General features: G+C 38.1%; 1 protein-coding gene across 1 annotated transcript in view; it reads left to right on the top strand.

Annotated features, from left to right (window-relative positions):
• The first annotated feature begins 1,907 nt into the window (after positions 1–1,907).
• Positions 1,908–15,250, top strand: part of LOC110871069 — a 43,070-nt gene continuing 29,727 nt past the window's right edge. Inside the window, exons 1-6 of the mRNA XM_035975981.1 lie at positions 1,908–1,913; positions 1,996–2,144; positions 3,736–3,789; positions 3,994–4,069; positions 4,926–5,011; positions 11,277–11,544. Of these exons, the coding sequence (XP_035831874.1) occupies positions 1,908–1,913; positions 1,996–2,144; positions 3,736–3,789; positions 3,994–4,069; positions 4,926–5,011; positions 11,277–11,544 (639 nt within the window). The remainder of the gene's footprint in view (positions 1,914–1,995; positions 2,145–3,735; positions 3,790–3,993; positions 4,070–4,925; positions 5,012–11,276; positions 11,545–15,250) is intronic.

Genomic DNA, 15,250 nt, shown 5'->3' with positions numbered 1-15,250 from the left:
ACAAAGTTTTGTGTGGTTCTATTTAACCATTAGCCACACCATAATCCCTTTGTTTCTTGTTCGTGTGACTGAATGATACCAAACGTCATGGGAAAAAAAAGTTATGTGTGACTAAATATTATACAATAGCCACACTTAAAAATAAAAAAATTAATTCATGTGGCTTTACATATCTTTTAGCCACACCATCCTTATTTTGTCTTTTCTATGTGACAGAATAATAGCATACGTAATGGGCAAAATGAATATGTGTGACCAAATGTTAGATAATAGCCACACTTAAAATTATAAAGTTTCTTGTGGCTTTACATAATCATTAGCCACATTATCATTACTTTGTTTTTGTTTATGTGACGTGATGATAGCAAACGTCATGAGAAAAGTAAAATATATGTGACCAAAGGTTAGGCATTAGCCACACTTAAAAACACAAAACTTTATGTGGCTTTACATAAACATTAGCTACACTATGATCACCTTTTTTTTGGGACGGAATGTTAGCAAACGTCACGTGAAAAAAAAGAATGTGTGACCAAAGGTTATACAATAGCCACATTTAAAAGTACAAAGTTGTTTTGTGTGTCTAGAAATAGTTTTTAGCCACATTTATAGTAAACTTATGTGACTAAATAATAAAACAGCCACACTTACAGTGAGTTCATGTGGTTGTTGCTACCATTTAGTCACACTTAATGGATGGAATGCTTGATTATAACAACTCTTTTTGCCACATTTTTTTAAAGTGATGTGGCTAAAACAAACTTTTATGTGACTATATAGTAGAAACGACCACGCTTACAATAAATTCATGTGACTGTTGCAACCCTTTAGCCACACTTATTGCACATAATGCTTGATTCTAGCAAGAAACAATGGTACCCTTTAGCCACACTTTTAAGTTGCTACAGCCACTAAACGTGAATGTGACTGTATGATACCTACGATGACTCGACCTTTGGTCACACTTGAGCTGGAAAAAAAAAGTGTAGCGAAAGGTGTATGGTCACACTTTTTTTTTTGTGACCATAAGCCTTTTTTGACGTAGTGGGGACTGATGACACCCATATGTCATACTGTCATCTTTGTTCCTGAAGAAGGTTTGGATGATAAGAAGAGACCTGTACCAGTGTAAATGCTACTTTGGCCTCGATGATTATAATCAAGACAACAGGCGGATAGCATCCACCCACACGGGGTCGATCTATGTCTCCAACATCCATAAAGACACTTCAACACATGAACAAAGAAAATAAACTACGCCAAACCCAAAACGCCATTTATTTGTCACATTTCTTGTAGTTTCAAAAGAAAAAAGAGACTGATGACACTGAAGATTTAAAATCATAAATTGCTTCTACTTTGTTTTTTTTTTTTAATTTTCTTTATCTATTGTTTGTTTTGTAATTTCAGTTAGGGGCTGTTTGGCAACATCTGCTGAATGAATAAGAGGTCTGAATGGGTTAGAGGCTCTGAACCAATAAGTGCTGAACCAGTAAAATGATGTTTGGTTGCACCTCTGGATGAATGTGTAAAATGACATTTTTACCCTATGAACAAAACTATCTGATTAGCATCAATTCACTGTAAATCAATACCTTACTTTCGAACTTGCTTTTTCTTCAAACAATACCCTAATTTCAAATGCCCATTTCTCTCTCTACAAACCCTAGTTTTTTTTCTTCATGATTAAGATCAGTTTTTGACCTGGTTTTCGAGGTGGGTTTGGTCTCAATTGCAATACGCAGTTCCCAATTTCGATCTTTTCATCGGAAATGGACGGTGCTGGTGGCGGCGGCGGTGGTTTGGGGGCGGGGGGGGGGGAATAAGATTCCGGCAGAGGGTGGTGAGCCCAGGGTGAAAAAGGAAGATGAAGACTGCTTCTCAGTTGGAGATTCTTGAGAAAAGTTATGCTGGTATGTAAAGTATTTTTCTTTTTGATTATCTTGGTTTTGGTTGAATTTTTTTTTTGAGTTTGTTGCTTGATTTGATCTTTAGTGGAGTCGTATCCATCGGAGCCGCTTCAAGTTGAGCTATCGGTGTAGTTGTGGAGTAGCAAAGGAGGAGGAGCCGGCGGCTGTGGAGGAGGAGACGGTGGAGGAGCAGTGGAGGGGGATGGGGAGCTGTGGAGGAGATGGGAGGAAGGGGTATGTATGTCAAGTGTTTCATTCAGCGACTTTTCAAATCTGAACCATTCAGATCTGAATGGAACCATTAAGAGGTAAGGGTTTTGTGAACCAAACAACCCACCGATTCAGAGGTAAGCTCTGAATGGATCCATTCAAATCTAAACAAACAGCCCCTTAATAAACAACAAAAAGAATATTAATGCTATAATGAAAAATATAATAAAACGCCAAAATTAGCAAATGCATATAAAACGCCATAATGCCATAAAAAACGCCCTCAAAAAACTACCAAACTATTATAAAATTAATTTGAACAAGTAATATTATAAAAAAAGCGTGAAACAATGTGCAAAAAATATAAAACAAAAAGAAGTCCAATAGTTATCTAACCGCCATTGGAAAACAAAACGCCATAATTACAGCCGTCAAAGATTTGATGTGTTCGTCCAGGATGCGTTCTCACCGTTCTCGCATGTTTTGCCGTTTTCTCCTGATCCCGTTTATATATAAATAAATGGAAAATTGGTATTTAATAAACCAACCTTTAACAAGTTGGTAAATAATAATCCAACCTACAGAATTGGTATATAATAATCCTACCTATCAATATGTTGGTACTCAATAAATTTCCCTTAATTTTTTTTAACTGAAGTTAGTTTTTAAGTTTTATTTATTACACAAACAGTCCCTGTAGTTGTAATTTACAAGTTTTAACTATTTTATAAACCTCAAATCGAGGAAAAGGAGGATTTTCGAGTGGTTTTTTTGTTTCATAAAATAGTTAAAACTAGTAAATTACAACTACAGGGACTATTTGTGTAGTAAATAAAACTTAAAAACTAACTTCAGTTAAAAAAAATTAACGGAAGTTCATTGAGGACCAACATGTTAATAGGTAGGATTATTATATACCAATTCTCTAGGTTGGATTATTATTTACCAACTGGTTAAAGATTGTTTTATTAAATACCAATTTTCCTAAATATATATATATATATATATATATATATATATATATATATATATATATATATATATATATATATATAGGGGTTATCTTGAGAACACTAAATATTGCAAGACCCGTGAGAGCGAATGAGAACACCAATCAAAACTATTTTTTTAATACAACCCTCATTGAAATTATAATACAACATCAAAAAAATAATTTACAACATCAAATAATTCATTTCTCCTCTTAAAATCACTCTTATTAGATTTTTTACGCATGTGTAAATTTTCTTTATTTACGAATTCTCGTAAATTTAAACTTGTAAATTTAATTCCTAGCAATGTATTCGGATAATAATAATAATAATAATAAGCATAAAAAAATTTAGAATTTGAATTGTTTTTACCAAGTTCTCATGGTTTTTTTATTCCTTCTCACACGTTCTCATTTAGACCCTCCCCTATATATAAAAGTGTAAAAATTGCAACAACCACATTTTACGTTGTTTTTTTTGTGTTTTATTGAACATTTTGTATCCTTTTAAATTGAACAAGCATCCGTAGGCCCAATAAAGGTCCAATAATATAAATCTATAAATATCAAACCCTACTTCACGCGTAATCATAAAACCTAATTCTTCTTTTGTTATTTCTCTAGACCTATCTACGATTCCAGTAGCGTTGCAGCCGCCGCCATCAACAACCTCAATTGGTAACACTTTGTTGCCAATCTTCGAAGAAAACAGCCAATGTCATATCAGAGTAAACATTAATTAGTTCTTATTTCGTTACTTCTATCTTCTCCCTTATTGTTTTGAGTTATTATTGTGAAGAAATATCCTTTTATTCGTATCATAAGGTTTTTTTTTTTCTTTCAAATGTACCATGCTTAATTTTAACCTTTTTCATCATGTAGGAATGAGAGAACACATATTTTAGGTGTTTATAACATGTTGACCGTTCATAGCAAGGAAAATGAAGAATTGTACAAGGTAATGTTAAACTTTAAAATTTCAATTTAACTAGTTTTTAGATATGTGGCTCCACATCACAAGATGGGTTGGTTGTTAGTTTGTCAATGCTTAGTTCTCAAACAAAATCTGAAACTACTTTTTGGATACCGATTTATAGATATCTTGCTTTTTTTCTAAAATATATGAATTTGAATTCAACTTTAAGCTACTTGATCCTTTTTCATATCTTTTGTCTCCAAAGTTTATTTGAATCAAAGAAACTTTTATTAAATACATGACCAGTAATAGCTAACTTACGTTTTCGTGAAGAAATTTTTTAGGGAAAATTACAAAATGGTAATTGACCAAAACTATTTTCAGATTTGGACATCTCATAAGTCTTTGGAACGACACATCATGCATGGGATGAGTCTTTGGAAATCCCTTTACTAATACCCAATAAAACATGGACACGCCTAGGAAGATTTCAAACTAATAATTTTTTGTTTATTATTAAATTTATAAAGAGAAACGTGTATTTATTCGGAATGTTCTTTATCATTACAGGTACCTGTATTTATTCGGGATGTTCTTTATCATGAGAGTTGTTCTTGAATCTGAATCCTGAATACCTGAAACAACAACCTCATCACCTTTAATCAAGAACCTCGGATCACCCTTTCTTTGATTATTATACCATGGTCCCTTCCACAGCTTATTCCAGCCACCATTACCACCGCCTCCCCATTGCTCCGGTGGCTTATAAACACTCTTCACATTCTTCTTTGAACCACCACCACCACCACAAGGTCAATTCACATTATTAACCTCCCGGACAACACCGTTTTCCACAGGACTTCCCTTCAGCAACAATTTTTGACTGGGAATTGTTGAGGAAGATTTGGTTTTTGGAGTTGACGTTGAAGCCGAAAACAATGGAGGTTCGCCGGAAATTACGGCGGTTGTCGGGAAACTATGGAGGTTCGCTGGAGACGATATGAGATTGTTGAGAAAGATTAAATTTTCGGGGGTTGCTTAAGTTTTCCAGGAAACTATGGAGGTTTTTCCAGAGACGATGTGGGATTGTCGAAAAAGATTGCGTTTTTTGGAATTGTTTAAGTTTGGAATCTTGCCGGAAACTATGGAAGTTCGCCGTAGACGTATGAAAAATCCCCGGAGATGTCTGAAGGACGCATGAGGTGGTCAAAGACCCATCCGGTGCATGATAGGTCACTCCAAGGATTCATGAGATGGCCAAATCAAATCTGAGAATGGGTTTGCCAATGACTATTTTTATAATTTTACCAATTTTTTTTTTATCAATTCTCATCCCGATAAAGCTGTCTCATATTTTTGTAAAACTGGCAAAAAAGGTACTATTCTTTTAGTAAAACTGGCCAAAAAGGTATTCTTTTATGTTATCAAATTAAAAAGTATTACAGTTTATTTACTACATCAACGCACTCTTTTTTTAAAGATAAATACGTATGTATAATACTTCGTTTTTTGAAGTTGACTAACTGGTTGAAAACTATTTTTGTAAATGTTTCTAGTAAGTTAATCCAAACACCCTTAACCCTTTAAGTAGGGTTAGTATTTTGGGTCAGTTGCGAAATTCATTTAGTTTGATCCAAAGAAGATAGTTGTAATCCTCCAATCATTCATGTTTGATGAGAGTTAATTATATGGATGGCTTTGTTGTTTTTTATTTTACAATACGGATTTTGTCTTTCTTTTGGATGTGGAGGGACCATTTATGTTAACATGCCAATTAATTTGACCTCTGAGTGACCCCGTAAGGCAATTATATTATTGTAACTAGTAAGCGGTTAAGGACCGTAAGGTTTAATAACTTACGGACCATAAGCAGTTTAAAACTATGGACCGGTAAGCTGCCACCCCTTACGGCCCGTAAGGGGTTGCAACTGGTAGAATGGCAGTCTGCCATGGCAGCCTGCATTTTCTGCCACCTTGTTCGCGACTTGCCACTCCTTCCCTGCTTCCTACACATCCTTGGACACTAATCAACTCTAGAAGTTTGGGGACATTTGGCATGATCTAGAGAATCATGTTCAAGTATAAATAGCCACTTTGTGCAACCATTTTCCTTGCTCATTCTTATTTTCTCTTCTCTATCACTCTTGGAGATTGCTTCTGATCTATAGAGGCCTCCTACTAAGTTCTTATTCCTCCTAGAACACTTGTAAGTGTTCTTTCATAGCTCTTTTCTTTTCTAGGCTAAGTAATTAGCCGAAAGTCAAGCAAATTGACTTTTGCTTTGACTTTCGGTTATGACCATTACGGTCCAGCCAATATTCAAATTGAACATGGCTACGTGATCATAATATGGTAGGTGATAATCCCCTATGAGGGCACCTCCTAAAGATCAGGTTAAGTTGGTTAAATGACGAGTCAAAGTTATGTTAAAATGGAAGTCAAAATGCAATTTTTCGTAAAAATGTATAAAATAAACTTATAATTATCTAAACACATACTTTTGACATTAAATCGGTTACTATAACATATTAGAACATGCTAAAGAATGTTCAACCCGTCATTTTCAGTTTATAGTTCAGTTTGCAACCGAAAGTCAAGCAGTTTGACTTCTGCTTTGACTTTCGATTCTGACCCAATTTAGCTAAGTTAGCTACTGATTTGAAGTTATATTATGATCATATTAATCTATTAAATAACCCTCTGAGGCTATAGCATTTGATCATATTCAGTTGTCGGGTTTTATGCAAGTTCATGTATTATGCCTATTATTGATCGAAATGCCTTTTTGAGCATAAAATGGTTTTAAACCATAATGAACATATAATTTGTAATACCTACTGATATGGTAACATATTAATCGTTGACTCATCCGATCACCCAATTGCCCGATACCGCCTATGCGCGTACGGTTGACTTATATAGCTTAGTTTATATAAATTAGCCGAATTTGGTTAAACTCCTTCAATTTCACTTCTATTCAGAATGTATTATTGTTTACCCTATATTATACAAGCCATAGTACTTTTAAGGGTTTAAACCATATTCTATCCGGTCACCGCTTAATCTAGCGAACCGTACCGTTTTATATTAGTTAACCGGTCCAAGTCTATGACTTGAATAGGACCCGTAAACATGCTAATGGATAATAAGTCCATTTATTCTAGACTAAGGGAGTCGAGTAACTTTCAACCATACTTGTTGTTTTGTTTGAATGGTTGTGCTTGTAACTTTCTTTGAATTGTAAAGACTTAAGTCAGGTAGATACTCTTAACATATTTTCCCTATACGGGCTTGGGATGCGGTAAATTATTACTGCTTGGTCGGGTATGGAATCAATGACCTTTTGTGTCCAAAATATGAATAACCCATTTTAATTCGTTTTGCTTGATAACTTAAACATTAAACATTGGGGGTTAATGCGACCGTGTCCTGGATATCATTGGCTCATTTAATTGCAAATGGCTATGACTTAAGCACGGGGTGTAGGCATACACCCGTCAGATTCTAATGTTGTACTAAAATATTTTCTTACCCTTTATAGGGATACCTTTTATGGGTTAAAGTGGTGTGTCGGTTAATCATGTCTCGGAGTTTAGTTCCGGATCGCATATGTATTGATACTATAACAAGAGATATAGTTTGTCCCAAGTAATTTATGAAAATTTATATACCTATGGTATATAAAAACATTTTTAAATATTTTCAAAATGTGTCGGTTATTTGTATTTACCAGTGTAAACACTGACGTATCTTCAAAAGACTAAGTGCATGTTGCAAAGTACGTAAATAGGCTGGAAGCTGCCCGGTAATTGCTTAGTGGAATTTGCAACTCCATGCATGACGCCTAGTGGTCTTTTATGTAATATTATGTTTATCCGATCCGCCCGTGGATCATTTATACACTTCGGTCTGTACATCATGGTGCGACATTGCTAGCGACTCATCGGCTACACATTTCTTTAAATTACATATGTAGAACACAACCTTAATTCCACTAAGTTCCTCTGGTAGCTTTAGAGTATAAGCTACAGAACTGACACATTCAATTATTTCGAATGGTCCAATGTATTTCGGGCTCAACTTGCCCTTCTTTCCAAATCTCATCACACCTTTCCAGGGTGATACTTTTAATAATACTTTGTCCCCAACTTGGAACTTAAGAGGTTTCTGCCTCTTATCAGCATAGCTCTTCTGCCTATTACGGGCAGCTTTGAGCCTATCACGGGTTTGAATAATCTTCTCCGTGGTTTTCAGGACTATCTCAGGTCCTGATAGTTGGCCTTCCCCAACTTTAGCCCAACAAACGGGCGTTCTACATCTACCCCTAATCGAATTCTCCTACAATAATAGTTATCATACTAGCATTAAGGCCGCTCAAATGGAGCGGCCTTGATGCTAGTATGATAACTATTATTATTCGATTAGGGGTAGATGATCATCCCAACTACCACCTAAATCAATAATACACGCTCTCAGCATGTCTTCCAATGTTTGAATAGTACGCTCACTCTGTCCATCAGTCTGTGGATGGTAAGCCGTACTGAAATTTAATCGTGTGCCCAAAGATTGTTGAAAACTTCTCAAAAATGTGACGTGTATCTAGTATCTCTATCGAATACTATAGATACTGGCACTCCATGTAAAGACACAATATTGTCCACATATAAATTGGCCAATTTGTTAGAACTAAAAGTTTCCTTGGTTGGCAGAAAATGGGCTGACTTAGTCAATCTGTCGACAATTACCCAGATCGTGTCATTGCCACGTTTGGTCTTTGGTAACTTGGTAATCAAGTCCATAGTTACCATCCCCCATTTCCATGTGGGAATTTCAAGTCTTTGTTGCAGTCATGACGGCTTCTAATGTTCGGCTTTAACTTGCGAACACGTCAGACATTTAGCTACATAAGTGGCTATGGATTTCTTCACACACATCCACCAATAATTTCTTTTCAAATCCTGGTACATTTTGTCTCCCCCAGGATGTACAGAATATCTAGAATTATGAGCTTCCTGGAGAATCAGATCTCTGAGTCCTCCAAAGATAGGAAGCCATATGCGATTATTAAATCTCAGGATTCCATCATTTCTAGGTATTAACTGCTCAACAGTTCCACCTAATCCTTCATTAGAAGAATTTGCTTCTAATAAGGCTTGTTTCTGAGCATCTAACAACTTCTCAATCAGACTAGAACGTACGTTAATGCTTTTGGCGTTAACTAGAGTCGGTTTAACCCTTTCCTTGCAACTCAAGGCGTCAGCAACGTCATTTTCCTTACCGGGATGGTAACGAATCTCACATTCATAGTCATTCAAAGTTTCCATCCAACGGCGTTGTCACATGTTTAAATCTTTCTGATTAAACAGATGCTGTAGACTTTTATGGTCCATGTTTATAATACACTTTGTGCCATATAGACAATGTCTCCATAACTTTAGTGCGAATACAATGGCACCCAATTCTAAATCATTGGTGGTGTAATTCTTTTGTGCACCTTAAGTTGTCATGATGCATATGCAATCACTTTGCCTCTTTGCATAAGCACACAACCCATTCCTGTGTATGAAGCATCACAGTAAACAACAAAGTCTTCAATCCCTTCAGGTAGGGCTAAGACAGGAGCATTGCTCAATTTCTACTTCAGAATCTCAAAGGATTCTTTCTGTTTTGGACCCCACACTACTAGAAAAATGACCTTTAATGACACAAGAACAACGACACACACTAATCTTATGACACGTAAACATGTGTGTCATAAAAAAAATGTCATCGTTGGTAAAATCCGAATATTTTATGACACCTATATTTGTGTCTCATCGTTTAAATGTCGTTTAAAAAAACAAAACACGTTGACATATGTGTGTCATCTTATAATTTTTATGACACTATATTTGTGTGTCATCGTTTAACTGTGATTAAAAATCATATTAAAATATGTGTGCCATCGTTGTGTGTCATCTTATAATTTTTATGACACTATATTTGTGTCATTGTTTAAAAATCATATTGAAATATGTGTGTCATCATTCTGTGTTATCTTAGACCGTGGGGTATGGTGGGGCGGGGGTTTGGGGCATGGGTTGACACTAGACTTCGAGCCCCCCTCCCCCCGCTGGTGAGTGACGTGTTGGGTCGGTATGGCGGGGAGTGGCTAGCCCGCGTGGGTTGGCCAGTTTTATTAAAATAAAAAAAGCCTAAATTAAAAGATACACACAAAATTTTAAAAAAAGTCTAAAAATATCATTAAAATTTCCTAAAAATTACAAAATTCTACAAAAAAATAAGATTACAAAATAAAAAAAAGCCTAAAGCGTTAGGTAGATTTCGAAAAGGGCGAGCTTGTCAAACGGCTTCCGCTCCTTGCCTCGGAACTCGATGTTGGCCACCGCCACCCGGTCTTCGTGACTTATATCACCGCCCGGGACGCTGTCGTAGTAGGCTTTAAAACGATCGAGCTTCGGTCGTAGCTCGCGCCACTTGTGTTGGCACGCATTTAAATTGGGCCGGTCATTTCCCATGTTTGCCGGTAGCTAGCGAAAGCTTCCGGCCAGTAACGGGTCTCACCGGGTTGGCGGCCCTTCATCGCGTCCACGGCGCTCGTGATAAGTGCTAGCTCTTCCTCGTGCATCCAAGACGCCATCGATCAAGTGTGTGTGGGTAGCGGGTTCGGGTAGGTGGAGTGAAGGGTTGGGATAGCGATGTGGACAGGCGGTGAGGTTGGGGGTTTTATAGCGAGTTGGGTGAACCTTTTGGCTTGGCCAAACGGTTATTTTTTAAATTTTAAACATAGCCGCTATGACCTAGCCAACCAGCCAATGAGAGCCGGCCACGGAGGACCGCTAGGCATGCCCAACACCCGGGCTGAAACCCCCGCCCAAGGGTCCATGCCAAAACCCAAGCCACCAAGGGTGGGGACTTGGGCGTTTGTACCCAACCCACGCCCCAATCCTCGCCCCATACCCCATAGTCTTATAACTTTATGGGGTATTCAAAACCCGAACCTAACATCACCCGACCTGAAAAACTATCGTACCTGAATTATCCGAACCCAATGAAGGTTTTGCCCTTTATCTTAATATCATTTTTCAGTCGGTGTCATTTTCAACATATTTTGACAGGTTTTGTCTTTTTTACTTAGTTATGTTATTGTGTTTCTATTACATATTTTTGTAACTAGTTATTGTGTATTCGTTACTTAATTTCGATTGACACCATGCTATAACTACTTATTGTGTATTTGTTGAAACAGGTTCTTTTTTGTGACATGGAATCGAATTCTGACTCAGATCATGCATGCTGAAGAGAACAAATCACAAAGAGGTCCAACAATAAAGTCAAAATCTAGTAAAGGGAAACTTATAATTACCTACAATAAAAAGGGTGTCCCAATTGGAAAGGAATCAGTAGCACTCTCTACTTTTGAGGGATTGGTAGCAAGAACTACGATTCCCATAACTTATACCACTTGGCCGAAAGTTGGTAAGGAAACAAAGGAAGAATTATGGCAATATGTCATGGTAAGTCTAACATCTAATCTTAACTTTAAACTATCTTCTTAATAGTTAATTACACAGATAGTCCATGTGGATTACCTAAAATAACACCTTTTAGGTACTAACTTTTTTTTTGTAACGGATTCGGGTTCTATGGTTTCAATTTTGTAAGACTTTAGGGTATTAAGGCTAACAGACGTTAAAAATTCTATTTAGGTTGAGTTAAATGACTGTTTTACCCTTAAATAACCACAGGGACCATATGTGTAATCAGGTTTATTTAAAGTAATTATTGCCATTTGGTAACTTCTACTTATTTCAACCGTCAGTTTTCCATCTTTGCTTGAGTCCAAATCTGATTATTTTGACCCTAAACCAAAATGAGGTGCTTAGAGTTAAGGGTATCACAACAGGAACCATTCTCTGAAAAAATTACAACAGGAGCATCAGTATTACATTCTAGTAGTGGTGTTAACTGGTTTTGTGTGAATATGCATGTATATAGAATATTAGAGACAGACCTAGTAAACGGTTCGGGTCGTGGGTCAAAACGGGTTCGGGTCAAAACGGGTCATTTATAAAAAGGGTTGTTTTGGTTTGGATCGAAACGGGTCCGGGTCAGAACGGGTTTCGAGTCAGGTCGGGTTGGGTAGGGTCAGTTTTTTTTATGATGATGACTAATATGTGTTAATTACTCCACTGATGTGAAAGTAATTGTGGTTGTAATTGTCGATCTATTATTGATAAACAAGGGCCCTATATATAGGGATCATACAACCATAATAAAAGGAAAGGATATACATCAATAATACAAAGATTATCTCCTAATAATACAATTGTAATCTATTCCTAAAATATGTGTAAGTCGGTTATGCTAAGACACCCCCTCAGTTTGAGCGGGCGGAGGACAGACGCTCAAGCTGGACCGAAAAGATTGGAATAGTTCACGAGATAACCCCTTTGTAAATATATCCACGTACTGCATTGAGGAGGGCACGTGAAGAACTTTAATGTGCCCAAGATGATCCTTCTCACGGACGAAGTGTATGTCGATCTCTATGTGTTTTGTCCTTTGATGTTGAACCGGATTGTTGGACAAGTAAACCGCCGAAACATTGTCACAGAAAATAACCGATGCACGAGATAAGGGTGTGTGTAACTCAAACATCAGGTTGCGAATCCAAGTTGTCTCAGCAACTGCATTAGTGACCCCCCTATATTCAGCTTCTGCACTAGAGCGTGAAACTGTAGGCTGACGTTTCGCGGACCAAGTAATAAGGTTATCACCAAGGAACACACAATAACCGGATGTGGAACGTCTAGAATCGGGGCAACCACCCCAGTCAACATCAGAATAAGCCACCAAATCATTGTTATTCGACCGACCAATCCTTATACCGTAATCAATAGTGCCTTGCAAATATCATATTATACGTTTCATAAACGCAAAATGCGGATCCCTGGGCTCGTGCATGAATAAACAAACTTGTTGAACTGCATAAGACAGATCAGGACGCGTGAAAGTTAAATATTGCAAAGCACCCGCCAAACTTCGACATAGAGTCGGATCCGAAAATAATTGGCCTTCGGTAGCACTTAATTTAGAAGAAAGATCAACTGGTGTGGAGCACGGTTTGCACGAGGTCATGGAAGCGGGGCAATAATGTCCTTGGCATACTGTGCCTGTGACAAAAAATACCAAACTTCTGATGTGTGACTTTTATTCCCAAAAAATGATGCAAACGTCCCAAATCAGTCATGGCAAATTCCTTTGAAAGCGTGCCAATAATGTTGTTCAACAGACATTAATAATAGCTATATCATCAACATATAATAATAGATATGCAATATTTGATGGGTCCTGATGATAAACAAATAAAGACTGGTCACAGGTACTGCTGCGAAAACCCTTAGAGGTAATAAAAGTGGCAAACCGAGTGTACCATGCCCTGGGTGCCTGCTTTAGCCCGTACGATGATTTCTTCAAACGACAAACATGATTAGGAAACTGTCTATCATAAAAACCTGGTGGTTGGTGCATAAACACTATCTCCTGTAGGTTCCCGTGCAAAAACGCATTCTTGACGTCGAGCTGATGAATCGGCCAAGAACGTGAGACAGCCAAGGACAAAACAGTACGAATAGTAGCCGGTTTAACAACTGGGCTAAATGTCTCATCACAATCCACACCAACGGTTTGGGAATTTCCATTAACCACCAACCTAGCCTTGTATCGTTCCAACGAGCCGTCCGACTTAAATTTGTGCCGGAATAACCACATGCAGCAGATAACGGGATGGTCAAGTGGACGAGGAACCAGCTCCCATGTTTCATTATCCTGTAAAGCCGTATATTCGGTTTGCATGGCATGCAACCAATTAGGATCAGTTAGGGCTTTGGCATAGGAATTAGGGACTGGTGAGATAGATAGGGTATTGTGGATGGCCGGGTGAGTGGAACGGGATTTGGAACGAGTGGTCATAGGGTGTTGGTTAGTGGTCATAGAGGTGGGCTGGTTTTGGGTTTGGGCCGGGGCTGACTGTGAGACGGGCTGAGTCAGGTTTGGAGGTGGGGCCGGGGCTGACGGTGGGACGGGCTGGGGTTGGGTTGGATGTTGGGCCGAGGAGTTCGATAAGGGCATTAGGCCTGTAGGGTGGGCTGGCACATGAGGGACTGTTTTGGGCCGGCGAGAATAAGTAAATTGGTATGGGGCCGTGGCAAGGGGTGGTACGGGTTGGGTATTGGGCTGGGTAACGGGCTGTGAAACAGGCCTGTGGAATGTAAAGCCCGTTGGTAAGGTGTCATCCAAAAAATTGTAGGAGGTAGGTGGATGAGGAAGTGTATAAGGGAACACGTGCTCATCAAAGTTCACATTCGGGAGATGTGAACCTTACCTGTGGTAGGGTCCAAGCAACAGTAGCCACGGAAATCAGGGGGATACCCGAGGAATATACATCGCATGGACCTATGGTGAAGTTTATGGGGTTGGGTAGCGGATGTGTTGGGGTAGCAAGCACATCCGAACACCCGTAAGTGGTCATAGGCTAGGTGACGGAGGTAAAGAACAAAGGTAGGTGTGTAGAAATTTAGTCTTTTGGTGGGTAGGATATTGTGTAGGTAGGTAGCAGTGTGGAGGGCTTCAACCCAAAACAAAACGAAGGAGGTAGATTCGCATGAATTAAGAGGGCTCGAATGATGTCATTCAAGCGGCGAATCATACGTTCGGCCCTTCCATTTTGAGAGGATGTTTGTGGGCAAGCAAAACGGAAAAGGAGACCGTTTTGTTGGGCAAAGGTTTTGAATGCTAAATTGTCAAATTCACCCCCTAAGTCACCTTGGAATGTTTTTATTTTCCGGTTAAATTGGGTGAGGATTAATTGATGGAATTTGGCAAAGGTAGGAAAAGTTTCGGACTTATATTTAAGGGGGTATACCCACACGAAGTGTGAGAAATTGTCAATTAGCACCATGTAATACTTATATCCTGATTTACTCGTGATAGGCGAAGTCCATAAATCGCAATGAATAATATCAAAAGGAAAGGATATACATCAATAATACAAAGATTATCTCCTAATAATACAATTGTAATCTATTCCTAAAATATGTGTAAGTCGGTTATGCTAAGATGATGGGCCTGCACGTGCAACACGTGGACCGACTCCTGCGAATAGTCCCTTTATTCCTCCATCCCTGTTCCATGATCATATCCATGCATCTTGTCAAATTC

The sequence above is a fragment of the Helianthus annuus genome, chromosome 8 (genome assembly GCF_002127325.2).
Source record: "Helianthus annuus cultivar XRQ/B chromosome 8, HanXRQr2.0-SUNRISE, whole genome shotgun sequence".
Taxonomy (NCBI): Eukaryota; Viridiplantae; Streptophyta; class Magnoliopsida; order Asterales; family Asteraceae; genus Helianthus; species Helianthus annuus.
This window is presented reverse-complemented; position numbering and strand designations above follow the sequence as displayed.